This window comes from Triticum aestivum, chromosome 5D (genome assembly GCF_018294505.1).
Source record: "Triticum aestivum cultivar Chinese Spring chromosome 5D, IWGSC CS RefSeq v2.1, whole genome shotgun sequence".
In the NCBI taxonomy this organism is placed as follows: Eukaryota; Viridiplantae; Streptophyta; class Magnoliopsida; order Poales; family Poaceae; genus Triticum; species Triticum aestivum.
The window spans coordinates 29,915,467-29,941,563 of NC_057808.1; the positions used below are offsets into that span (position 1 = coordinate 29,915,467).

The 26,097-nt window shown below is 45.0% G+C and overlaps 2 protein-coding genes across 2 annotated transcripts; one reads left to right on the top strand and one right to left on the bottom strand.

Annotated features, from left to right (window-relative positions):
- Positions 1-4,326: 4,326 nt before the first annotated feature.
- Positions 4,327-14,849, bottom strand: LOC123119226 (disease resistance protein PIK6-NP). Its single transcript, XM_044538941.1, has 3 exons — positions 13,926-14,849; positions 4,756-6,509; positions 4,327-4,582 (listed from the first exon to the last, which is right to left on the bottom strand). The coding sequence occupies exons 1-2, from the start codon at positions 14,741-14,743 to the stop codon at positions 4,781-4,783; spliced, it is 2,547 nt and encodes an 848-aa protein (XP_044394876.1). The 5' UTR covers positions 14,744-14,849; the 3' UTR covers positions 4,327-4,582; positions 4,756-4,780.
- Positions 14,850-18,875: 4,026 nt separating this feature from the next.
- On the top strand, positions 18,876-24,574 carry LOC123120176 (uncharacterized). The gene is made up of 4 exons (XM_044540173.1): positions 18,876-18,892; positions 23,473-23,683; positions 23,775-23,873; positions 24,479-24,574. The coding sequence occupies exons 1-4, from the start codon at positions 18,876-18,878 to the stop codon at positions 24,572-24,574; spliced, it is 423 nt and encodes a 140-aa protein (XP_044396108.1).
- Positions 24,575-26,097: the final 1,523 nt, after the last annotated feature.

Consider the following 26,097-nt stretch of genomic DNA (forward strand, 5'->3'; position numbering starts at 1 on the left):
AATGGGTTTGGTGGTCCTTTTCTGCCTCGGCGGGTGGGCTCACCGAGGGATTGACGGCCTGTGCGGAATGGAAGGCCCAACACTATACAGGCCTCTCTAATTTCTATCCCCACCGTCTCAACATAAAAATGGTACTCCCTCTGTTCACTTTTATAAGACCTTAAAGATATTTCAGACAATGTACAAAACAGCTTATTTTGAGTTGTCTGAAACGACTTATAAAAATAAACGGAGGGAGTAAGTATTTTTGAGCAAAGGGACACACCATTACATGGTCAAAAGCATTGCATGGACTTGTCGAGAGCAACTAATTGAGGAGCTTTCGTTCGGAGTCTCCCCAAGAGTCATTTGGGGTGGGCTGAGAGCGCGTCAAGTGCCGCACTAGCAGCCGTCACGTGCCGCGCTCTGATTGCTCCCTCCGAATTTTGCTGTTTTATTTTATTTTTTTGGCATGCGTTTTCGGCTTTACGGCTTTTCATTGGTCTTTCTTAGCTTTTGGACTAAAAAAATAAAAAAGAATGCCCCAAAAAATTTGTTTCTTTTTGCTTTCACGAAAGACACGACCGTGCCTTTTGAAAACGAAAAAAACAACTTATTTTTTTGCTTCCGCGAGCGTGCCTCTCAGAAAAAAAATGTGTTTTTTTGCTTCCACGAGAGGCACTGCCATGCCTCTCGATAACAAAAAAAACATGTTTTCTCTTTTTTTCCTTACATGCGAGGCACGGTTTTGCTTCTGTGCCTCTTAGTAACAAAAAAAAAACACATGCTATTCTTTTGCTTCCGTGAGAGGCACGGCCGTGCCTCTCGGGATTGGCTTTCGGAAAGGAAAAAAATGCTCCCGGTGTGGGTTTTTGACCGGTTTTTCATGAAAAAAAAGTTTGTGAAAACCTATCAACAAGGGATCTAGTTTTGAAGATCGCGACGTGAGTAATCTAACGGTGAAAATAGTTTGAGATTTAGAAACACGATTTAAGAGATGAAAATGTTTTGAATAAACGGATATATGAAAAAAAACTCTCAGATTGTATGTCACTTGTCGCAACCTAGGAAGGTGGAAGTGATCTTTGAAAAGAGTAGTCCTCAATTAGCGATTTCGGGAATTGTATGATTCTGTCTAAAAGAGATATCAATACATCACCTCAGTGGCCAATCTGTCGTGGGGTTGCCCCAGATACCCCCCCCCCATATTGTTAAGCTGCATCCAGCCCAACTAAGGCCCCAGCAATGTAAATTCAGCATGTTTGTTTGTCTGAGCTGCACTCAATTTCTGGTGCGCTCATATACACGTGCATACACTCACCCCTATGAATGCACACACGCACACCCTACCCCTATGAGCACCTCCGAAAGACTGGGCCGGCATATCATCTTGAGATTTACGATGTCACTATAGGCGCCTCGTCGTCGACGGAAACGTCTCCTCCCACTGAATGCGCATCGCCGAAATCCTGAAATAAATTCAGGAATAAATGCGAGCACCAGGATTTGAACCCTGGTAGGATGGGGATACCACAGTCCCTCTAACCATCCAACCACAGGTTAGTGCGGTTTTGTTAGTTTCTTGGTTTCGACTACTCGTTGCGTGGATAACCCTAGATATAGCTAGCTGAACCAAATTGAGCTACATCAAGGAGTTGTACAACGATCGTGATCAGCTTGTGCACATTAACGGCCGCCGCATGCCTATTGCCTTGCCATGCACTCACGCGCACATCCAACATATGCTAGGATATGTAGTTGCTTCCAAGTATCAATTGATCGTGGAGTAGATCAGCTTGTGCTAATTAATGAACATGGTTTTATCTTGTATCTCTGGCCACAAGGAATAAATCGGCAGCCGTCTCCTAAAATTCCAAAAGTACTAAGCAGCCAAACGCAGCCGAAAGGATATGTACCGCCGTCTCAGACAAACATTGTCATATTCATCAGTATGGAAGTTGTTAATTTTAGCGTGAAACCTACCGCACAAAAAAAAGGGAACTTATTCAACTCAAACTAAAAAAGAACCCGTTTTAACAAGATAACTAAAATACGTGCGCAAGTGCAAATCTAATCCCGAATACTTCACCAACCAATTAAACTGGTCTGAACACACCGTTGTTTCTTAAAACAATCTAGGCTATCAAAAACATCACCACTTTAAGATTTACTAGCACATTGTTCGTGCGTGGCTATGAAGCCAAAAAAAGAAGATGGAGAGTTAGGCCGCCGGCTTAGAAAAGACGTTGGTGTCCTGTGGCCAATGGAGATTCACAACGAAAAAGCACTAGTAGAACAAGGGCCTTTAGTCCCGGTTCTGGAACCGGGACTAAAGGGTCGTTACTAAAGCCTCCCCTTTTAGTCCCGGTTCGTAAACGGGACTAAAGGCCCTCCACGTGGACCTCCCCAAATCATCTAACTCCCGGACGGTCACCCATCCTCTCACTACTCCAGCCTGAGCACGCTTAACTTTCGGGTTCTATTCTCCCTCGTTTCCAAGTCTGCACTTGTTGTTTTCCTGACAATAATAAGATGTCAATCCCATTAACCCTCAGGAATTTAGCTTGAGCATGAAGTCACACATTTCACTGTTTGAGTTTGAAACTATGTTCTAAAAAACAATATTATTTAGTAACACGAATATTTCTTGAATAAATAGTTTGACCACAGTTTGACCAGATTTGACCAAAATTCAAAAAAACTGAAATAATTATTTAATAACACTAATATTTCTTGAATAATTAGTTTGACCATTGTTTGACCACAGTTTGACCAGATTTAACCAAATTCAAAAAAAGGAAATAATTATTTAGTAACACTAATATTCTTGAACAATTATTTAGTAACACTAATACTTCTTGAATAAGTAGTTTGACCATAGTTTGACCAGATTTAACAAAAATTAAAAAAAAAACAGAAATTTGAGCATAACTTTTTTTCCTTTTAGAATTTGAGGATTCTAAAAATTTGCAAACAGGCCGTAGGCAGTCAAAATCGGATGCGGATTTTCGTGCTGAACATTTGATATATTATACGTTTTTTCTGACATTGTATGCAAAAGTTATAGCCGTTTTACATTTTCCCTACACTTTTTGCAAAACATGTCCAAATTTAAGTTTTTAAATTTTCCTAACTAGTACATGTAGTAACATAACTACATCTGGAAGGATTTTAATTTTTGAAGTTTTTATCATTTTATTTTGCTTTTTACAAAACTGAAAAGGCGACTGGGGGGGGAGGGGGGTAGAGTTTGAAAATGGGACCTTTAGTACCGGTTCGTGCCATGAACCGGTACTAATGCCTCAAACCCCATTAGTACCGGTTGGTGGCTCGAACCGGGACTAAAGGTCTAACCTTTAGTACCGGTTGGTGCCACGAACCGGTACTAATGGGCATCGCACCCTTTAGTCCCGGTTCGTGGCACCAACCGGGACTAAAGGTCCCATTTGAACCGGGACTAATGCCTGTACGGTGCCCTAGCCGCTCGAACCGGGACTAATGCTCACATTAGTCCCGGTTCGTAATGCAACCGGGATTAATGCTCTTTTCTGTTCGAACCAAAGCCCTGTTTTCTACTAGTGAAGAGAGAAAATAAGACGTGGAGTATTTGAATCCGAGCTCACATGACAGAACAGTAACAACCGAAGAAATAGTAAAAATATTCAAAAAAATCCGATTTTTTGTGATAAACATTAATGAAAGTTTTAACTAACTGCAATTTTTTTTGATGAAATGACATTGTAGGTCTGGGCAAAAAAATGATGCTCCGAAAAGACTATTAATTGTTGGAAGCATTTTAGAGCATCGATTTTGTCCTTTTTGTCCAGATCTCCACCAATGCTATTTCATCACGAAAAATTGCAAGAAGTTAAAACTTTTATCAATGTTTATCACACAAAAATGCAGATTTTTTTATTTTTTTACATTTTTTTGGATTTTACTATTCATCAAGGAGCATGTGAGCTCGGGATCAAAGAGCACTTTTGGAGAAAATACAGTGAGAGATTTGCAAGCGACATGTGTTGGAGAATCTTAAATGAACATAATAGATCCATTGCAAGATTTAAAGCGGGACAAGATTTTGAATTTTGAAACATAAGAGGGTGGACATTAGTTAGGAGACTGCACAAGGTCATGCATTCACCACCAACTACCAACTTTATAAGTACGAAAGATTGTATAAAACAATAAACAACAAACCAGTATAAAATAATAAATAGTGTGAATATACATATGCATTCATGTTAATACATGCGATGAGTGTTATGTACACTTAAGCCAACAAAACAACAAAGCTTTGGTATTTCAAACATTCAACTTATAGTCACACGGCCAGCCAACAATAAGTAGCCAAACAACACTTTTCTCCGGATGACTTTTCTCATCACAACCGTTTTGACAGTATAGCCAATTCAAATAAATATGATGTTACAAAAATGCTATTCCAAGTAGCAGACACGACATTTCAGGATACAAGATGGAATTCATACGATCCATTATTTATGTTTCTGAAACATAAACGAAAATTTAAACGTAATGGTACCACCCGGAGGATGTAGCACGAATTTCAGTTTCGCTTGCTCCTCTCACCTTTTGTTAACACCTACAAGTGTATGAAAACAGCTAGCGTGTGAAAAAATATAAAACTATTTTGCAACATGATAGATAATGTGCGGAGGAAAAGAGAAGTCCAAACAAATAAGACATGATTTTTTTTTTGTGACAACAAAGATAATTATTAATAATTGTTTACAAGGAAAAATAAGAAAATGGTACCTGAAGGTAGCCAAAAACCCCAGAGTTAATACTCATACCAAACCAAGGTGGGACGGTTAGGATGTTCCTCCATTGCTTTCTCCATAGCAGCCCGCGACTCAGACACATCATCCTCATCCGCATAAATGCGAAGATGGCGCAAGCTGGGCAAGCCTCTTAGTATCTCCATGTCTCTCTCATTGATCACTCGCATTGTGATGCATAGCTTCTCAAGGTTGACGAGCGAGGCCACCCATGTTGGAACCTCCGAGAGGGAGTCCCCCATGATGATAAGCTCACGAAGGCCACACTGAGGATCGGGAAACCATGAAAGCTTGAAATACGCATCCGCTGCTTCCTTCACAGAGATGTGCAAAGACTCAAGGCCTGCTTTGCCGAGCTCACATATGGAAGAGAGAAACTCCTCCTCGTCCTCCTCGACCTCCTCCTCCTCTTTATCTTCATTAACATCACAATTACTCATATCATACATGTTCCATATTATGCCCAGCTTCCTCAGTTTTTTCAGTTGGCCAAGCCTCTTTAGAAATTCCGTTGACTGAGTATAAATATTGAGACCTTCCAACACTCGCAATCCCTGCATGGCTGCGATTTCATCCGGTACTGTTTCATAACCATCGACATGTAGAGTTACATAACAGACCAACCTTTCTTGGATGGTCATAGGTATTTCCATTAGTTTGCTATATCCTTTCACGTCAATCTCTAAATGATGCAGCATTGCCACCTGTTCTGGAATCTTCGTCACGGCTTTGGCATGTTTAAACCTCAAGTACTTGAGGTGAACCAAATTTGCAATACCCTCAAGGTGATCATCTTCTAACTGTGAACAATCCTCAAAGTCCAGAACACGCAAGAGTCGAAACTCCGACAAAGATGGGATCTTCCCATTACGACCAAACACATGGAGTGATCGGGCACTAGACACATCAAGACTCGGAGGAATCTCGCCATCATTTTGTAGGGACACTCGACGAATCTTGGCCTTGGGATCAGGATTTATAACACCAAGTACACCTACTATAGTAACAAAGTTCTCTTCAACAGCCTTAGATACGATGAAATTATGAACGGTGTCATGAACACGACAACTCTTCACCTCGTCACCAAATGTCTCATCCATCTTCGCAGCCTGGATCAAACTCCTGTTGATGAGATCATTGAAACACATCTCTCCTGACTCATATACTGTATAACCAGATTTTTTCTGAATGAATCCCTCGCCAATCCACCTCCTTATCAAATTCTCCTTCTCAATAATGTGCCCCTCTGGAAATATACTCAGGTATAGTAGACATGTTTTAAGATGAGGAGGAAGATCCAAGTAACTAAGGGATATTATGTTTACCATGTCTTCGACGCTAGAATTTCTTAGTGCACGACCAATTAAATCCTTCACTTGGTCCCATATTTCCTTTTCACTTGCCTTATCAGCCAACACACTAGACATAGCTATGATTGCCAAAGGTAAGCCAGCACATTTATCCAAGATCTGACCAGAAATCTCTTTGAGGTATGATGGACATTTTTCTTCAGAGTTGAATAGTCTTGTATAGAATAATTGCCTCGAATGCACCATACTAAGAGGCCTTATATTGTATACATGTCCGCTGAAAGTTGAACAACATGATTGAGCGACGGCATGTATACGAGTAGTGATTATTATTTTACTACCAGAACTGGCTGTGGGAAATGCACACTCAATAACCTTCAATATTTCCACATCCCATATATCATCAAGTACAATAATACACCTGCAAGAATATATATAAATAAAGTTATTCTTACTGAGAAAAAAGAAGCAACAAAGAAGTTTGAATATCCATAAGAGTATACTTGTTTGGTCACACGGCCACAAGAAGTTACGGCAGAATTTGCACTAGAATGGACAGTTCACTGTTCATTAAATGTATCTTGCACTTGTACACTATATATGACGACCCGGTAAAAACTAAAATAGTTTGGAAGCTAGAATTGCCTCTAAACGTCAAAAAATTTCCTTTTGTTATCTATGGAAATTAAGAGGGGTGATGTTAACAAGGGACAACCTAGCTAAGCGTAACTGACACACAAGTAATGTTGTTCTGCTATGAAGACAAAACAACTAAATATCTCTTTTTGGAATGTTAGCTCGCTCATAGCATATGGGTTGTCATTCAAGCTGCCTGTAACTTGTATCCGCCTCAGAGTGTTAGTAATATGTCCAGTAACTGGATGTAGGCCATTGATACGAAGGCTAGAGCCCAAATCATGTTAGCACATGCGTGAACTATGTCTGTTTTGTTTGTTATCCCCCTAGTGATCTACACCAAAAATATGAATGCCCACAAACTAGAAGTTAGAGGAAAAAAATCAAAATGGAAGAGTGGAAGGGAAACATACGTAAAGAGGTTGGACGAATGAGCTAGTAGGGAACCTTAAGGGTTTTTTAGATAGTATAGATGTACTAATAATCAAAGTTGATTTTTTGGTATTCTAGAATCCAAATGCAGGCCACATTTGGTAATTTTAAAATTCCTGGATAATTGTCCGTGCTTTACAACAAGGATATAAATATTCTGATAGGTAAATGGAAAATTAACATGGTATTCTATTATTAATGTGATTGCATAAAATAATAGGATTTAATTTGGAATCATTAATTGACTAACAAAAAAGGCATGATTTTATTTGGTAAGCCAATAAGATGTGGGGCAGTTGAGGCAAAAAAAATTAAGAAATCAAATGAGAAAAACTAGATATAGGAGGAAACAATTGAAAGGGAAGAGGGGAAGGGGAGTAAAGAGGTTGGACAAAGGGGCGGGCAAAACGCTATATATGTGATAAAATAGGGAACCACTAGTAGAAAAACCCCTTATAGGATTTTGTTACTAGCAGCGTAAAGCGGCAACTATTTTTCCAAATTATCAGCAGCGTTCGTCCGTGAAGTGAACGTGGCAACATCCTCACTACTAGCAACGTTTCTGTTATGGCGCTGCTAGAAGGAGGGCGCGAGAGGGCCGGCCGGGGGCCTTTTGCCTACGGCTGGGCAAGAGGGAAGGAATTTCCTTCTTAATTCTTACTTGATTAGATTGATACATCTCCTCTCTTTATATAAAGAGGTTTACTTGACTCCCTAGCAAGGCTTACTTGACCCCTAAGGAAGCGACCCTTATCTCTAATTAACCCTAATACTAACGGGCTATACCGCCAGTCCAGGCCATTAGGCCCATTACGTACTCTAACACTACACCCCACCTGGACATGCAGCTTGTCCTCGAGCTGCAGCCTAACCCACTTATAACCATGACTCGACGTGACACAAACTAACACCTAAAAACAAGCCTTTTACATCTCGGCTTGTTTTATTACTCTCAACCTGAAATGGACTGGGACGCTTTATTTTGGACCCCTTAACAAGAAGTGGACACCATCCGCACGTCGGACGTGCACGTGTACAGCCACCTGGATCCCATGGACACCATCTGGACAAAAGGAGTGCATGTGTATGGCCACCTGGAAGTGGTTGCAAGAGCGACCAACAGAGGCGCCCTCGCGGCCGCCGACGGAATGTAGTGGTGCTATGCGGTGCGCTCCTGTCGGTGACACCCTGCCTTCTCCCTGCCGGACGACTGTGCAGCGCATGCATAGAGAAGAGTGGAGGGCTTGCGATGGAAAATGACGAGGAGGGGTGCGCCCCCCAACTGCTGATGTCACAGACTTTGAGGTCGCTGCCCGTGGGGAAAATAGCATGCCCAAGATCCCCGATGCAGCAGACGAGAGCGAGGTCCTTTGCGCAGCGAAGCGCAGCTGGGAGGAGCGGCAGCTGCAGACGACGCATCTCCCGCACACGCCGACGCGCTAGGAGGCCCCGCGCAGCAGCCTGCAGCCTCACCGCCGCCGACACGTGGCGGTAGTGACCCAAGCCAGAAGCGGTGACGGCGACGGCGACGGCGGGAACTTGATCTGCTGGATGGGGACGTCCTGGGGAATCGGTGATGGCGACGACGGGAACTTGATGTGGTGGATCGGTGGAGCCGGGGCCGGAGCTGACCAGCGGTGGCTGCTGCAGCGGAGCGCCGGGCGCGGCGGAGGCCGCCAGGAGCGGCGGCTGCCACTGCAGCCAGGGCGAGGCGGTGGTGGCGGTGGATGGCAGCTGCGGCGGCTGCTGCAGCGGCCCGGCGAGCGCGGCGGAGGCTGCCTGGTGCGGCGGCAGCCACGGCGGCACTGTGGTGGCGATGGGCGGCGTAGCCGGGTGCGGCCCATAGGACCCGGCCAAGAACAGGAGGATCTCCTGGACGGCCTGGGTTAGGTCTCGCAGCGCCCCGGACACCTCCTCCGGGGTGAGGACGGCGGGGGCGGGCACGACGGAGGATCCCGGCGCGGGCAAGAGCGTGGCGACGGTCGTGGTGGTCGCCGGAAGCGACAAGGTGACCGGCAGCGGAAGAGACGGGTTGGGCGGCGGTGGAGACATGATCGAACCGAAGCTAGCTGATACCAAATTGTTATGGCGCTGCTAGAAGGAGGGCGCGAGAGGACCGGCCATGGGCCTTTTGCCCCACGGCCGGGCAAGAGGGAAGGGATTTCTTTCTTAATTCTTGCTTGATTAGATTGATACATCTTTTCTCTTTATATAGAGAGGTCTACTTGACTCCCAAGCAAGGCTTACTTGACCCCTAAGCAAGCGACCCTTATCTTTAATTAACCCTAAGACTAACGGGCTATACCGCCAGCCCAGGCCATTAGGCCCATTACGTACTCTTAACAGTTTCATTATGCTGGAGGCTGCTAGCTTGGTGCATCATGCTACGTACCAGCCATAATTAAGGAACTAGCAGCGTCTTATCAAAGTGAACATTGCAAATAGTTGAAGGACTGGCACCGTTTCTTGTAAATTCAATAGCTGCAAAGAATATAATGTGTAGTTTATATTTTATATTCAAAATCCTTTGTTATACATTATGTTGTTGTGTTTTAGCTTTGTTCACAAAAGTTGGAAAGCAAAAACAAAAACAAAATTTAATGATTGGATAGGTAAATGCTTTTATTTTACCAGCAGCATCTTTCAGAAAATAAAGGCCGTGAATGGCAATGTTAGCGGCGTTGGCTTTTGAGTACAGACTGCTACACTAGTTATTGTACTTAGTATATTGTAATTTGCCTTTTTATTTAAGAGCAACCTCAAATAAATTTATAATTGGATATGTAAATGTCTAATGGTGCATATTACTTCTGTAGAATTTTTTGTTGTCATATGATCAACAGTGTGCATCAGTGCATGCGAACATCATCGGTCTCTCTTGTCGATTAACCTGCCAGCCGACACTTAAATTCCGTGGCTCCCCTCCGAAACTTTCATTAAGTTTTTGGTTTTTATCTAATATTATGTTAATAAACAGTTAAGTATATACTTAAACTATCTGTTGATATAAATCAGAAAGCAAAAGACAAATAGTTGAGCTTCAACTCCTAAATTGCTTAATCCTTACCCGCAGCGTTTGTTTGTACGGAAACAAAGCTGGATTGTACTTGAGCAGCTTTCGAGCTTGATTATACGCTACCAAACTTATTATATTAAATGGCCTTTTATTTAAAACCAACCTCAAATAAATTGCTTCAACATTATCAGCAGCGTTTGCCGTTCAGAGCACGCTGCAGTGTACCATCATTCGTCGTGTTCCTCTAGCCGGAACGCTGCTAAATTACTAAACAGTTCCAGCAGAGTTTTCGAATCACCAAACGCCACTAATGTTTCTTATCGTGGATAAATATCCTCTTGAACCTAGATCGCCCACTCTCACTCACGACTCTCCCTCTCTCTGAACGACGCCTCACGCTCCCACCACCGCCTACGCCCCGCCGCTGCCAACGCAGCTCCACTGCCAACGTCGCGCCGTCGCTGTCGCTATGCGGTAATCGACGCGGCTCCACTGCTGACACTGTCGCCTACCCCTTGCCATGCGTGCCCGTGCCGACACTGTGCCACTTCTTGCCCGGCTGTGGCGAGGACCCGAAGCAGAGGCGCTGCATCGCTACCGACACGGCGAGGAAGCGGTCCGCCCGGCGGTACATTACCCGGGGCCTTGAGCCGCTGCCGTCCTTCCTATGTCGCGAGACAGAGGAGTACGACCGGCGGCAGGCTCGGCTCTCCGGCACGCGGATGCAGGCAGCTCCTCCGGTGCGAGCAGCTTGCGCACGCCGCTGCCGTCGGTCAAGAATGAGGCAGAGGAGCTCCCGCCGCTCCGAACGGTCAAGAGGGAGGCGGAGGACCTCCCCAGCTCCCGCCTCTCAATGAGCTCCTCGGTTAATTTATATAGATCGATTATTAGTTATTAGTATTGTTTATATAGATCGATTAGTTGGTAGTGTTTCTAGTTATATAGATCGATTAGTTAGTAGACCCATTAGTCCATTGATTAGGTGGTGTATCTGGTATATAGATTGATTAATGTGAGCTAGCTCGATTAGTTGGTAATTTGATCTTCATTGTCTTTCTTACATTTCAATATTAATTTGAGTTGGCTCGGTTAGTGACTTGACTTTGTTATTTGGTAAACACTCATTTTATCTTCTTTTTTATTTGGTAAACACTCATTTTATAGATATTCGACATTAATTTGGAAGTACACTAGCAACCATCACCGACAGTCACAATACCCGTGAGTGAGATCCAACCATATAGACTCCACCACCTTGAAGACGAGAGTTGTTGAAGGATCCCGACTATTGTCGTACAAGGTGGTTGTTGTACTTATCGTCCTCTAAGACATTAGTTAAGCAGGAGGATAAGTACAACAACAACCATCACTGTCAGTCAACGAGCCCATCATATATATACACCACCATCTGAGAGATGAGAGTTGTTGAAGGATACCGACTGTTGTCATAGGGGGTCATTGTTGTACTTCTCCTCCTGTGAGACATTAGTAAGCAGGAGGGGAAGTGCAACAGTGACCATCACCGACAGTCAAATATTCGGTGGGAGTTGTTGAAGCATCCCGACTATAGGGGGGTTTTAATATTACCTTCCACGCATGCTAGTACTACAATTAATCCCCTTTTATGAATTTCGGGACATTCACCGTCAACTACATGGCTTCTTGTCGTCGTCAGGACTCCACACCGCACCATGCACCATCCTCCAATCCTCTGCGAGTGGATTCACGGTGGCCTCCTCTATGAGTGGTTGAGCGGGCATGAAGGATTCACGACGCATTGTTCAGCTGATGAAAGTGCATCGAGGAGCTAAAGAAGACGCATGTTCTCGCATGGGAGAACCAGACCTAGGGGAGGGCTTCCAACTTTGCAAAGATCGTCTGAAGTGTACATTGAGGAATGCAATAGAGGTTGTCATCTTTGAGGCCACCTATGCAAAGTGTGCTCGAATGCCAACTCATAGCAATCCAGAATTAGCCATCAAATGGGCACTACAAGAAATGAAATCGCCAAGCCCGGTGAGGTTGTATCCCGGGGCTAATGCCGCCAGGATACCACCACCACAACCAGATTCAGCCGACATTGTTAACTAGTAGTATATATGCTTGGTAATACTATGTTAACTACCAGTATGTATTGCTCAAAAAAGCTTCCATGTCACCATTTAGGACTAAGAAAAAGGGAATCCAACTAAGCGTAGGTACTATGTGCTAGTTAACTGTGTTGAACATGGTTGTACTATGCGGTAAATTATGATGCAATATGCTATTAACTGTGTTGAACTTCTACGTGTTTTTTTTTGTTATTCTGTCAAACTCTATCAGCATTGTTTGAACTATAGCACACACTACAAACTTACTACACAAGCGCGTTCAATGCAGTGGCGGTGCCAGAAATGTTGTCTTGTGTAGTCAATTTAAAACTGTGTAGTCAAATATATGAATTTATACAATTTGTTTCAATATTTCTGCACCTATATGCTAGTTTTATCAAAAAGTTGGGTAGTCAATTGACTACCCAGCTTGTACGTGGCTTCGCCACTGGTTCAATGGAAAGTGCACGCTGCCGCTTTCTGGCGTACTAACATCGTTTCCGGCCGAACACTGCTAGGTTGGTATATATTAGTAGTGTTTGATCCGAATGCTGCTAGTTGTCCGTTGCAAGTGGCATCGTACTAGCATCGCTTGGACGTTGCTAGTGGGCACCTCGGAACGCTGCAAAAGAGGGGGTTCTGTACTAGTGAACCCCGGCCTAAGGCCTTTTTAGATAGTAGAGAATTCAACTCATAAACATCTATATATATGTCTATACCTAATAATAAAGGGGCTATTGCTTCTCCCCGTCTGTTATTATCAATAATTACTCCCTATGCCACCGGTAACTGAAAAAACATGATTCATTTTTTCTTCTAAGTCGCCGTCGACTTTATTATTTATTTGTAGCGAGGCCCCAAATGTTTCACATGCGTCGAAATAGTGTGGTGGATTGAGCGTAATTGCTCGAGACAGGAGACCCGAGTTTGAATCCCGTTTCTTCCTTTTTTGTGCATTTTCTCTCCAATTTCCGTTGGCGTAGGATAAAATTGCCTCGCCCAAGCCAATCTGTGCGCAACGTTGCAGTTACGGTCTGGCTACTCTATTAAAAATAAAATCTTTTTTCACAGTTTCAAATGCTTTTAAAAAAATCCATATATGTGAAATCCTAAATCCAAATTAAACATGTTATATATGGAAATCGTTCAGAAAAAATGTGTAGATTCCAAATATGCTATCATCCTGCATGTTATTTTTTTCTTCTAAAATTATGTTTAAGACGCACCCTTAATTAATAAATTTCCTTATACGGTGTATTTTGAGAATGCCTATTTATATAAGTTTTCTACTCATTTCAATTGACTACATAGGATAGTTTGATGCTTTTATAAAATCTAATATTGACGCCATAAGGGACATATGTACATATGCTTATCATGTTGCTTGTCGTACGACAACGTGCAATATTTTAAGGGATCTGTCGATGTCGTCGAGTATGTATGAGGGGTGTTTTTTTTTCTTCTCCTGATGCAACGCACGGGCACGTATACCACATAATTTTATTTCATAATTTTGATATGAATTCAGGATGATCTAAAATTATTGTTATTATTATCAAATTTTAATTTACATGAGAAATATGAAAACCGTCTGCATGCACATGAATTTTGAGATAAGCGTGAAGCGTTCAAAATTTAAAGCAACACATACTGACATACATACCTTCTGTGTTGGAGGTAGTTTGAAATCATGGTGATAAGTCCGGGCAAATCCCTCACGCCAGGACGAGGAGAAGATCGACGGCCGAGGTTATTGTAAGAAGAATAGAGCTGATTGTAAATGGAGTGCAAAACCTGGACCTTGTCTGCATTCCGTCGCACGGAACAGAAAGCATGGCAATCGAGTTGGCCTTTGAGCTTTTGGTACACTTGGTTTGCGAGGGTTGTCTTCCCCGTTCCTCCGGATCCAACAACAGCCACCAAGTTTGGGTGCGGTTGCTGCTGCTGCGTTGACTCGACCGAACCGGCGAGTAGTTGGATGAGCTCTTGCTTGGGCCCATCAAGACCGACGAGCTTGGACGCGTCGTCGACGACGGTGGGAGCCCTGTGATCAACCTTGGACCTCTTGTGGGTGTGCCTCTCGGCAACGTGGACCACCTGCTCCTTGAGATCATCGACGGCCTTGGTGATCTGGTGACGAGCCTTGGTCCGGCCCAGCATGGCCTTCATCTCGTCCAAGAGTCCGGCCAGCTTGGCGGATTTGTCGCAGACGCTAGCCATGATGAAGTCGTCGAGGTCGTCGTCGATGTCGTAGGACAGCTCCCGGATCTCGTGCATGCAGGCCTTGTCCAGCTCACTGGGAATGAGATCCGACGACGACGACGACTTGGCGAGGAGGAACGCGTCCATATCGGCGAGCTCGCGGGTGAGGTGCTCGACCTCGCCGCGCACCCCCTTGTACTCGTCGCTGAGCACAGCGGCCAACTTTGCCAGGGCGGGCTGCAGCGCCCCCGTCGCCGCGCTCACCAGGCCCTCCTCCATTGATTGTTGCAGTGTTGCTTGCGCTAGCTTAGCTCAGTAGCCGGATCTCGATCCGTGTCTCTTTTTTCTATGTGGAATCGTGGGTGATGGGTGATGGGTGGGGCTGTCGTGGTATGGTAGTGGTACATGCTAGATGGATGGATGCTCCAGCTTTATAGTAGGAGTATATGTTTCAACCTTGAGTTGCCCTGCACCTCGCCCACCTCGTGGCACGCTGCAGTGACAGACCAACGACCAACGCGTACTCGCAAACTAAACACCAACGCGTAAAAGCATCTACAACGTCCAACATCAAATTTGACCCCTCAAACGCCCGCGGATGTGCACAGGCGCGTCCACAAATAGTGACCTGACGGCGCGTCCGAATACTTCATATTTCAAACCTTAAATCCATACAAAACATGAAAAAAAAACCCTTAAATACTAGCCTGCAATACTCGTTGTCGTCGGAGATGTCTGCGCGTAGCCCCTATCTCCTCGAGCAGCTGGAGGTGCCCCTCCAACGTTACCATAGTGTACGTGGTCACCCACTATCGGACCATGATTGTCGCGGACGGCAAGCGGAGAGGGAGAGAAGAGGATGCGGCTCGTGCTGGCGCCGCGGAGAGGGAGGAAGCAGATGTGGCAAGGGCTAGGGCTGGGGTTCACCGTCCGGGTTAAATACCGGACTTTGGCCCTCAGGCGGCGTGCCGAGTGGCGCCACACGGCACACCCTTGTAACGTACCAGATCTCAGGAGCAATTGGGAGGAGGGGAAGGGAGCGCACAGAGGAGGAAGAAGAGGGATCTGGATTAGGAGGAGGAGGTAGGTTCAGGAGATCAGCTCCATCAGGTCACATTACAATGCATAACCCACACTCACGCACCCACTAGCCTATAAGAAGCGCCCAAGCCACGCTGGCGGGTTCCAGCGAATCACCATCCAGTGTCTCGTCATTCCCCTTTGTTCACGCCTTACTGTCTTCCGCGGGCCCGTCCTTGCAGGTGCACGGGTCCGTCTGAGGCTGGGGCCCTCCACCAGGCAGCGCTGGTTGGTCAGGCCTAACATTCTCCCCCCTTGGAACAGGGCTTGCCCCCAAGCCTGTGTAGCTGGAAACCGTTGGCCTAGCTCTGTTTTGTCTTCCCAAGTGGCCAAGGAGGCTGGCAATTTCTCCCAGCGCACCAGCACCCGTAGTTTGTTCCCTGTTGCTGTCTGAACCATTTTCTCCGCTAGGGGCGCTATCGGCCAATGTTCCAAGCAGAGAACCTCGGTGTCTGGAGGCAGGTCTGTCTCCACGAGCATGTCATCGTCAATTGCTTTCTTCAGTTGGGACACATGCACCACCGGGTGGATCTTGCTGTCGGCTGGCAATTGCAACTTGTACGCAACTTTTCCCACACGCGCCGTGATCTTGTATGGACCATAGTACCAGAAGGCCAGCTTCTGGAAGGGTCGCCGCGCTACTGATGTTTGAATGAACGGCTGGAGCCGAAGAAAGAGTGCATCCCCGACCTTGAATTCTCGATCAGTGCGCCTTTTGTCTGCTTGTTTCTTCATCCTGTCTTGAGCTTGTTTCAGTTGTTGTTGAAGTAGTTCCAGCTTCACTTCGCGCTCCTTTAGCCAAGTTGCTAAATCCGGAAGAGTACTTGCATCGATTTGATTGACCCCAAATTCCCTTGGCATTGTACCGTAGATCACCTCGAACGGAGTTCTTCCCAATGCCGAGTGGAAGGAGGTGTTGTACCAGTAGTCTGCCAAGAATAACCACTTGTACCAATTCCTCGGACACGCGTGCACCGAGCACCGGAGATACGTTTCAAGACACTGATTCACCCTCTGCGTTTGCCCATCCGTCTGAGGGTGGTACGACGAGCTCATGAGCAGTTGAGTCTGAGCCAACTTGAACAGCTCCTGCCATAGCGCACTTGTGAAGATTCTATCCCGATCTGATATGATTGCCATCGGAAGGCCATGGAGCTTGAAAATGTTCTGCATGAATGTGGTTGCTACCGACAGGGCTGTGTATGGGTGTTTCATAGCTAGGAAATGACTATATTTCGAGAACTTGTCCACCACCCCCAAGATGACATCAAATCCTCCAGACTTTGGTAGCCCTTCTATGAAATCCTGTGATATAACTGCCCACGGTCGTTTGGGTATTGGTAGCGGTTGGAGGAGCCCTGCTGGAGCGATTCGCTCGGTTTTAGCTTGCTAACAAGTTTGACATTGTCGCACGAACTGTCGCACCATGTTCTTGAGCCCTCTCCATGCGAACAACCGACACACTCTGTGGTATGTTGCAGGGATCCCGGAATGCCCACCGGCTGCGCTGGCATGCAGAGCCGAGATGAGAGATTTTTGAGTATCTGGGTCCTCACCAATCCAAATGCGCCCTTGGAATTTAATGACTCCATCGCTGATCTCGAAGGCCTCATCGCTGTTCTTGTCTAGAGCCAGTCGAGCTATCAGTTGCTGTGATGCTGCATCCTGTTGATAGCTCTTGTGTATAGCTGCTAACCATGCTGGCTGTGCTATGACAATTGCTGCTAATTCTTCTGCCTGCCCGTGAGCTCGTCTGGACAGGGCATCTGTTGCGCGATTGCTCACTCCAGCCTTGTACTGAATCTGGAAGCGGAGTCCCACCAACTTGGTGAATGCTCGCTGCTGAATGGGTGTATTGAGGCGTTGATCTGTCAAGTTGAGCAGGCTGCGTTGGTCCGTGCGAATAAGGAATTCCGAGTGCTGCAGGTATGGTCGCCAATGGTCCACAACCAACAGAAGCGCCAGACACTCCTTCTCGTATGCCGACAGGCCCAAGTTGCGGGGAGCCAAACTCTTGCTCAGATATACGACCGGGTGGCCAGCTTGCATCAACACCGCGCCGATGCCCGTTGCGCTAGCATCAGTTTGAACCACGAATTGCTTCGAGAAGTCGGGCAATGCGAGCACAGGTGCTGAGGTGAGTGCTTTCTTGAGAGCTTGGAACGAGGCTTCTGCCGTCGGCATCCACACAAACACTGTATTCTTTTTGAGCAAATCATTCAGGGGTCTACTGATTGGTCCAAATTTTTTGACGAACTTCCTGTAGTAAACAACCAATCCTAGGAATCCTCGGAGTTGTTTGACATTAGTGGGCTGCTCCCAGTCTTGCACGGTCTGGATATGCTCTGGCAGGGTGGCCACCCCTTGTCCACTGATCTAGTGGCCTAGGTAGGTGATTTGGTTCTGAGCAAATGAACACTTAGAGCGTTTGGCCACTAGCTCATTGTCCTTGAGCAATTGTAGTACTTGCCGCAGCAGTTCTAGGTGTCTTTCCAGCGTGACCGAGTGCACCATGATATCATCCATGAATACCAAAACTCCTTTGCGCAAGAGTGGCGCCATCACTATGTTCATGCCTCCTTGGAAGGTGCTTGGACCCCCTGTCACCCCATATGGCAGCACGCGGAACTAAAAATGCCCTTGATGAGTTTTGAAATCAGTTTTCTCCTCATCCTGCTCGGCCAGCCTGATTTGATGGTATCCCGCCCATAAATCAAGCTTCAAGAACCAGTAAGACCCTGCCAACTCGTCGAGGAGTTCGTCAATGATGGGCAAGGGGTAACTGTTCTTAACTGTGATGGCATTCAGGTGCCGGAAATCCACACAGAAACGCCACGTCTGATCTTTCTTCTTGACCAACAGCACGGGGGAGGAAAAAGGGCCGGTGCTTGGTACTATTAGTCCTTGCCTCAACATCTCTGCCACTTGTTTTTCGATCTCATTCTTCTGCTCCGGTGTATAGCGATACGGCCTAATATTGACCGGTTTAGTGCCTTCCAGAAGCTGCATTATGTGATCCCATGCTCTATACTTCGGCAGTGTGGTGGGTTCTGCAAATACCATCTCGAATTCCTCCAATAATGCTTGCACTGCAGGGTGCTCTGAGTCTTTTGAATCACTATTTGTCGTGGTGGAAATGCCATAAAGGAGCACCATATGTGCAACCACATGCTGGTCTTCCAGTCCTTGTAATTGGAGTGCCGAGATCTGTGGTACAACGGCCATCCGCGGTTGCACCCCTAGCAGTTCCACCCACTGTCCCTCATGCTGGAATTGCAGCAATTTATTTTCCCAATCCACCCACATCGGTCCACAGCTTTGGAGCCAGTCCATGCCTACCACCATATCGTAGCAGCCGAGGTTCAACACCCGGAGACCAGTTGTGAAAGTTTGCCCTTGTGTTTGCCACAAGCATTGGGGAATCATACTGTTGCAACTGAGCAACCCCCCATCTGCTATCTTTACTGTCAAACTGGGCGTTTGCCTTACTTGAGAGGGCATTGCGGCTGCCGTGGCATCGCTGATGAAGCTGTGTGAACTGCCCGAGTCGACGAGAATCAGCACTTCTTTGTCCTGGATTCTGCCCACCAATCGAACGGTATGAGGTGTAGTCTGCCCGGTTGTGGCTAGCTTTGAAATTGACATCAGGACCTCGTCATCTGAATCTTCTGCTGGATGTGTGCTTGGAAGTGATCATCGGCTTGCAGTAGGTCGAGCAACTCCTCGACCACATGAAGTTGCACCGTGGCGGCGCATTGATGCCCTTGTCACTACAAGAAATATGTCAACTAGTGACCTTCTGTTAGTGACCCTGGAAGAATTGGTCATAGATCTATGACCATTTCAGACCAATTGGTCAAAAGCTGTTCGGGGGCTCCAAACCCTAAACTATAACGACCATTTTGGTCAGAAAGGTTGTAATTTCCTTACATGAAATGGTCATAAAGTAGATAGCACTGGTCCGCTGCCTTATTTCTAGCTGATCACGACCAATATAGATGGTCATAACCTTGTAAATTGTGGTGGGTTGCTATGACTAGGCGCCACCTCATCAGTTTTGCCTATGTGTTATGTCCATGTGGCATTTTCTGCCCCAGGTTGTGAAGCAACCTATATTTCTGTCATTCCCAAAATTCCCAAAAAAATCTCATACATTCTTTGGGTCATATCTTCGTCAAATATGTAAAAAACCTTCCTTGCCTAGTTCAAAAATAATTCAACAATATTCATTTTCCTGTTCTGTTCAGAACAACACTTTGTGAAGGAAGTACCACTTTGGCATGTCCAAATAGTATCGATTTTCTACAGTGCTTTCCTATGCCCAAATAACCATCCTCCACCAAATGCCAGCTCAATCCATTCATTATTTTGAGCCCAGCTTCAACATTCGTATTTATATCCAGTGTGGTACTTTTCAAAGCAAGTACCACCTAGGCTCCTCCTTTTGAGCTGAAAATTTGTGAAGACGGTCTTCTTAGTAACTGATCATCCTCAGCCAAAACTCACGCCCATTAGCCATGTACATTTCCCGTACCGCTAATCAAATACTTGGCTGCTAATTCATGTTTGAGCATCGATCGGTCTCCTCGTGAGAATCTTATGTTGTAATTTTCTTCCTAGCACCTACCTGGGGAGTGTCCAACCCATTAGACATGCCTAGGCCGCCCAGAACACATGGCATGCCACGGTCACGAGGTGACCACGCGGCGGGCATGCGAGTTTACGCGCTCTAGAGTTGGGGCCCTCGGCCACCGCCCAAACCTCGACGTATCGCCACCAAACCATGCATTTATGATTAAATAGGTACTTATGTAACTAGAAATGATTTTTAGAAAAACTAAATAGCAAACTATGAGGCAGCTGTAGTTCAAATTTGACCCGCTTCCAGCTGAATCGGCGGAAATTTGTCTTTTTCACGAGAGGTGGATCAAAACTTTTTACACCCAACCATTTTGTCAATGGTGCATTACATATGTCCTAGTATTTTAGAAAATTGATTTGGTCCAATTTTGCAACAATTATTTGGGAGGTCCTTCACAAAAAAACCTCCTTTTGGGCACTCGAGAAATGGAAAATGGTTTTTTCGTCCAAAGAAAATGAAAAACTTCCTTAGGCAACATTGTTTGCCATTCCAATATGCACCCTTGTGCACAATATGAGATCATTTAAACAAACTATGCCATGAATGTGGCCATAAGATTGATCATTTGGCTTGAAAGCCATTGATCTCCACACGTGATAACTCGTCTCTGAGAACACTTTTTTAAAATAATTGCCGTATTACAAGTTTGTTATTTTTCCTGGGAACTTGGACACATATAATGACACAATCCGAAGGTTTCCCATTATTTTTGAATTTTTTATGCCCGTTTCAAAATGCGGTCAAAATGGCGGGAATGACCGTTCCTAGCTAGTGGTTGAATCTTGGAATTTTTTGGTGTTTCTCTGATAAAATAGATACTTATGTACCTAGAAATGATTTTTGGAAAAAATAAAGAGCAAATTACAAGGCAGCTACAGTTCAAATTTGACCCGCTTCCAGCTGAATCGGCGGAAATTTGTCTTTTTCACGAGAGGTGGATGAAATTTTTTTACACCCAACCATTTGGTCAATTGTGCATTAAATATGGCCTAGTATTTTAGAAAAATGATTTGGTCCAATTTTGCAACAATTATTTGGGAGGTCCTTCACAAAAAAACCTCCTTTTGGGCACTCGAAAAATGGAAAATGGTTTTTTCGTCCAAAGAAAATGAAAAATTCCTTAGGAAACATTGTTTGCCATTCCAATATGCACCCTTGTGCACAATATGAGATCATTTAAACAAACTATGCCATGAATGCGGCCATAAGATTGATCATTTGGCTTGAAAGCCATTGATCTCCACACGTGATAGCTCGTTTCTGAGAACACTTTTTTAAAATAATTACCGTATTACAAGTTTATTATTTTTCCTGGGAACTTGGCCACATATAATGACACAATGCGAAGGTTTTCCAATTTTTTGATTTGTTTTGAATTTTTTATGCCCGTTTCAAAATGCGGTCAAAATGGCGGGAATGACCGTTCCTAGCTAGTGGTTGACTCTTGAAATTTTTTTGGTGTTTCTCTGATAAAATAGATACTTATGTACCTAGAAATGATTTTTGGAAAAAATAAAGAGCAAATTACAAGGCAGCTACAGTTCAAATTTCACCCGCTTCCAACTGAATCGGCGAAAATTTGTCTTTTTCACGAGAGGTGGAACTAAACTTTTTACACCCAACCATTTTATCAATTGTGCATTAAATATGGCCTAGTATTTTAGAAAAATGATTTGGTCCAATTTTGCAAAAACAATTTGGGAGGTCCTTCACAAAAAAACCTCCTTTTGGGCACTCGAAAAATGAAAAATGGTTTTTTCGTCCAAAGAAAATGAAAACTTCCTTAGGCAACATTGTTTTCCATTCCAATATGCACCCTTGTGCACAATATGAGATCATTTAAACAAACTATGCCATGAATGTGGCTATAAGATTGATCATTTTGCTTGAAAGCCATTGATCTCCACACGTGATAGCTCGTTTCTGAGAACACTTTTTTTAAAATAACTGCCGTATTACAAGTTTATTATTTTTCGTGGGAACTTGGCCACATATAATGACACAATGCGAAGGTTTTCCAATTTTTTGATTTTTTTGAATTTTTTATGCCTGTTTCAAAATGCGGTCAAAACGGCGGGCTTGACCGTTCCTAGCTAGTGGTTGAATCTTGGATTTTTTGGTGTTTCTATGATTAAATAGATACTTATGTACCTAGAAATGATTTTTGGAAAAAATAAAGAGCAAACTATGAGGCAGCTGCAGTTCAAATTTGACCCGCTTCCTACCGAATCGGCGGAAATTTGTCTTTTTCACCAGAGGTGGATCGAATCTTTTGACACCCAACCATTTGGTCAATTGTGCATTAAATATGTCCTAGTATTTTAGAAAATTTATATGGTCCAATTTTGCAACAAATATATTATAGGTCCTTCACAAAAGAACTCATTTTGGACACTCGAAAAATAAAAAATGATTTAAAAGAACTCATTTCTCATAACTTTAAAAAAAATATTTGTCTTATTTCAATTTGTGATTATTCCTTAAAACTCTAGTCAAATTTGCTGACACAATGAGAAGTTTTTTTTCAATTTTTCAGGTCATAATAAAATAGCTAACATGATTTAGCACCTTACTTTTAGTCGATTACGACCAATTTAAATGGTCAAAATATCATATCTGTATACTGCGTTCTGATTGGTCCAGGGGTCTCTCACGCGGATCGCGGATAAATCACCGTCGGATGCTCCCGGATCCAACGGCCCGCAGCTCACCCTCTCACCCACCCACCACGAGCTACCCCTAAAAAAACCCAACGCACACCACTCCTCTCTCTCCACGCGCAGCGAACCCTAACGCTCTCACCCTCTCCCTCCCTCTGGATCCACCGCCGCCGCACACCACTCCTCCTTCTGGATCCACCGCCGCCGCACACCACTCCTCCTTCTGGATCCACCGCCGCCGCCCCCAACCCCACTCCCTCCCTCTGGATCTCGACGCGCCGCCGCCCCCACTCCCTCCCTCTGGATCTCGACGCGCCGCCGCCCCGACCTGCTCCTCATCGGGCTCCTCATCGTCCTCCTCGACCTGCTGCTCCCGCCCGCGCTCCTCTCCAACTTCCTCCGCGTCGGCGTCCACCACGCCTCCGCACATAGCCTCCTCGACCAGGCTAGGGGCTTCCACTTCCACTTCCGCACACAGCAGCAACTCCTTCTCCTCCTTCCCCACTGCTTCGACCTCCGATCGATCCCACCGGAGCACCACCACCCGCCGCCGCCACCGCGTGGATCGGAGCGGAGCGCCGATGGAGGTGGTGAAGAGCCTCCTGAAGACGAAGCTGACACCACAGCAGCAGCTGCGCGAGTGGCAGCGCCGCCTCTGCAACGAGGGCCGCAACATCGAGCGCCAGATCCGAGGTTCCCCTCCCCTCCCTCCCCGATTCGATCCAATCTAGGGCTCTAGGCCTTCAACTGGTTGCTGATTTTTGGTTTTGGGGCCGGTGCGCAGACGTGCAGAAGGAGGAGAAGAAGGTGGAGAAGGCCATCCGGGCCGCCGCCAAGGTACCTACCTACATGTATACTTCGCGCCATGGACCGATTTGGGCTAATTTACTGATTTGGTTTCCTCTGCTGGTGATGCTTGTTCCTGGAGGCGCTGGCCAAGGAGCTGGTGCAGTCCAGGAAGGCGGTCAACCACCTCTACGAGAACAAGGCCCAGCTCAACTCCATCTCCATGCACCTCGGCAAGATCGTCGGTAATGGACACCGCCTGCATCGTATCTATCTTTCTAGATAGCATTCAGTATGGTAACATTTAGTAATTTACAACTGCTGTTCATGATGCTATTACAAACTCTGAAATATGGTACTTTAGTCAAATGTGCTTCCTTTTTGAACAACTGTGCACCTTGGTGAGCTTGTCGGTAGCAAACAGTTTCTACTGGCCTCGTATCATTCTATACTAGTATGGATAGATAGCATCCAAGTTTCTGTTGGTGTCTTGAAATGCTTGGGAATGGCCCGTCCTTCTGGATATGCAGTTAGTCTGAATCTGTTCTGGACATGCAGTTAGTCTGACTACCTGCTTGCTCAAATCATGGCACTTGAGAACATTCATGTTCTATTTTATCCATTCTTACTTTCTGGCATCTAGTATTTGAACGATCTCACAGTGGCGCCGTGGCGGTTTAGGACATGCTTGTCCTTGCAAAAAAATGAGCTCATGCAATACTACTTTTTATATCTAACATTCAATACTACTGTTTATATCTAATCAAGACCTTATGATTTGGGGATCATGTAATACCAGTGCTTATATGCTTTGCGCTGATGAAAAATATCTGACCATGGCAACAGGATGCTGCGATCAACAGCCTGAACAACAAGACCCACATGAAGATCCTGCTGAAGTGGATGTGGGGCAGGAGGATCTTCAAGCTCTTGTGCACGTAGCGAGGAGCTGCTCTTCGCCTCGCCTTGCGCTGATGAAAAATACCAGTGCTTTCGTTGCCAATAATACACGCATGCTCCACAACTAATACAGAAGATGCATTTCCATCCCATCTAGTAGGTGATGACTCGATGCAAACAAATAAAATAAAATTAGTAGGTGTTATATGCTGAACGATGCTAGCTGTTGTACCAATGTGATGTTGCTTGCTTGATTGATGACTGCTTGTCATTAACTAGAAAAAGAAGAAGAAAACCTTGTCTATTTTATTTGAGGAGAATCCTGTATCCCATTCACTAGACAACCAATACTACTACTTGTATTTCCATGTTTGCTTGCTTGTAGCACTATCAAGTGTGAGGAAATTCAGTACTAGGATGTGTGGAGCGACATGAATTCATTGCTGCCGTGGTATCTGTATTCCATTGTCCAGATGATTGGGCCATGGAAGTTATGCATGGTAGCATACATGACGTCTTCCTTTTTAGCCTCTAGGCTGGCGCAGTTTGACTTGGGTGTAAATTTCCCTTCATGACTCTTTTCCAAGTCTTTCTTCAAAGAAGTGACTTGGGCCTTGAGCTCTTTGATTTCCTCTACATGGTTAGTCTCAACACAAACACTAGAGGAAGTATAAGCTTCATCGTTAGAGCAACAAGGCAAGGAAAGCAATTCATCACAAGATGTACCAACGTTATGCATGGATGAATCGCGAGGAGTAGCACAAGGCAATATAGCATTTTGACTAAAAGTAGTGCTAGTGTCCACATGAGGCTCACTAGATGTTACCTTAGCAATCATGGCCTCATGAGCTATCTTTAGCACATTATGGGATACTAGAAGATCATCATGAGAGCTTGAGAGCTTTTCATGGCTTTCTTCCAATTTCCCATAATTGCTAGATAGCAACTCAAGTTGAGCCCGTAGCTCAACGTTCTCCTTTAAAATGGATGCTTCACAAGAAATAGAGTTAGTAGCACAAGCATCATCATTAACAACAAGTGGAGAAGGCAACTTGGCAAGCTCTTTTAAATAAGAAGCTTCAAGTTGAGCATGAGACTCGGTGAGTTTGATGAGCTCACCCTTGATGACCCTTGAGCCATTTTCGAGGTGCTCAAAATCCTCAAGGAGTCTAGCATGAGCAACTTCAAGATTAGCATTTTTAGTTTCAAAAACATTGGCCACCTCAAGAGCTCTATCATGAGATTCCTTCACTCTAGATAACTCTAGAGCAAAAGTCTCCTCAAGAGATTCCTTGGTGGTTTGTTCAAGTTCAAGAGCTTGAGAGAGGTCCGCAATCTCATTAGCGTAATCACGCTCATGACCTTCCATTTTATCAATGGTGACCTCATGCTCCTTAAGACGAGATTCCAACTCATCAATATATTTCTTGCCCTCAATAGCAATAGACATGATTTCCATGAAGTTGGAACAAGCAATTTTATTCTTAAGAAGAGCTTTAAAAATTATTTCCCCCTTAACTTTTAAGGAGGCAACATCATCATTCTCTTCATCATAATCGACATCA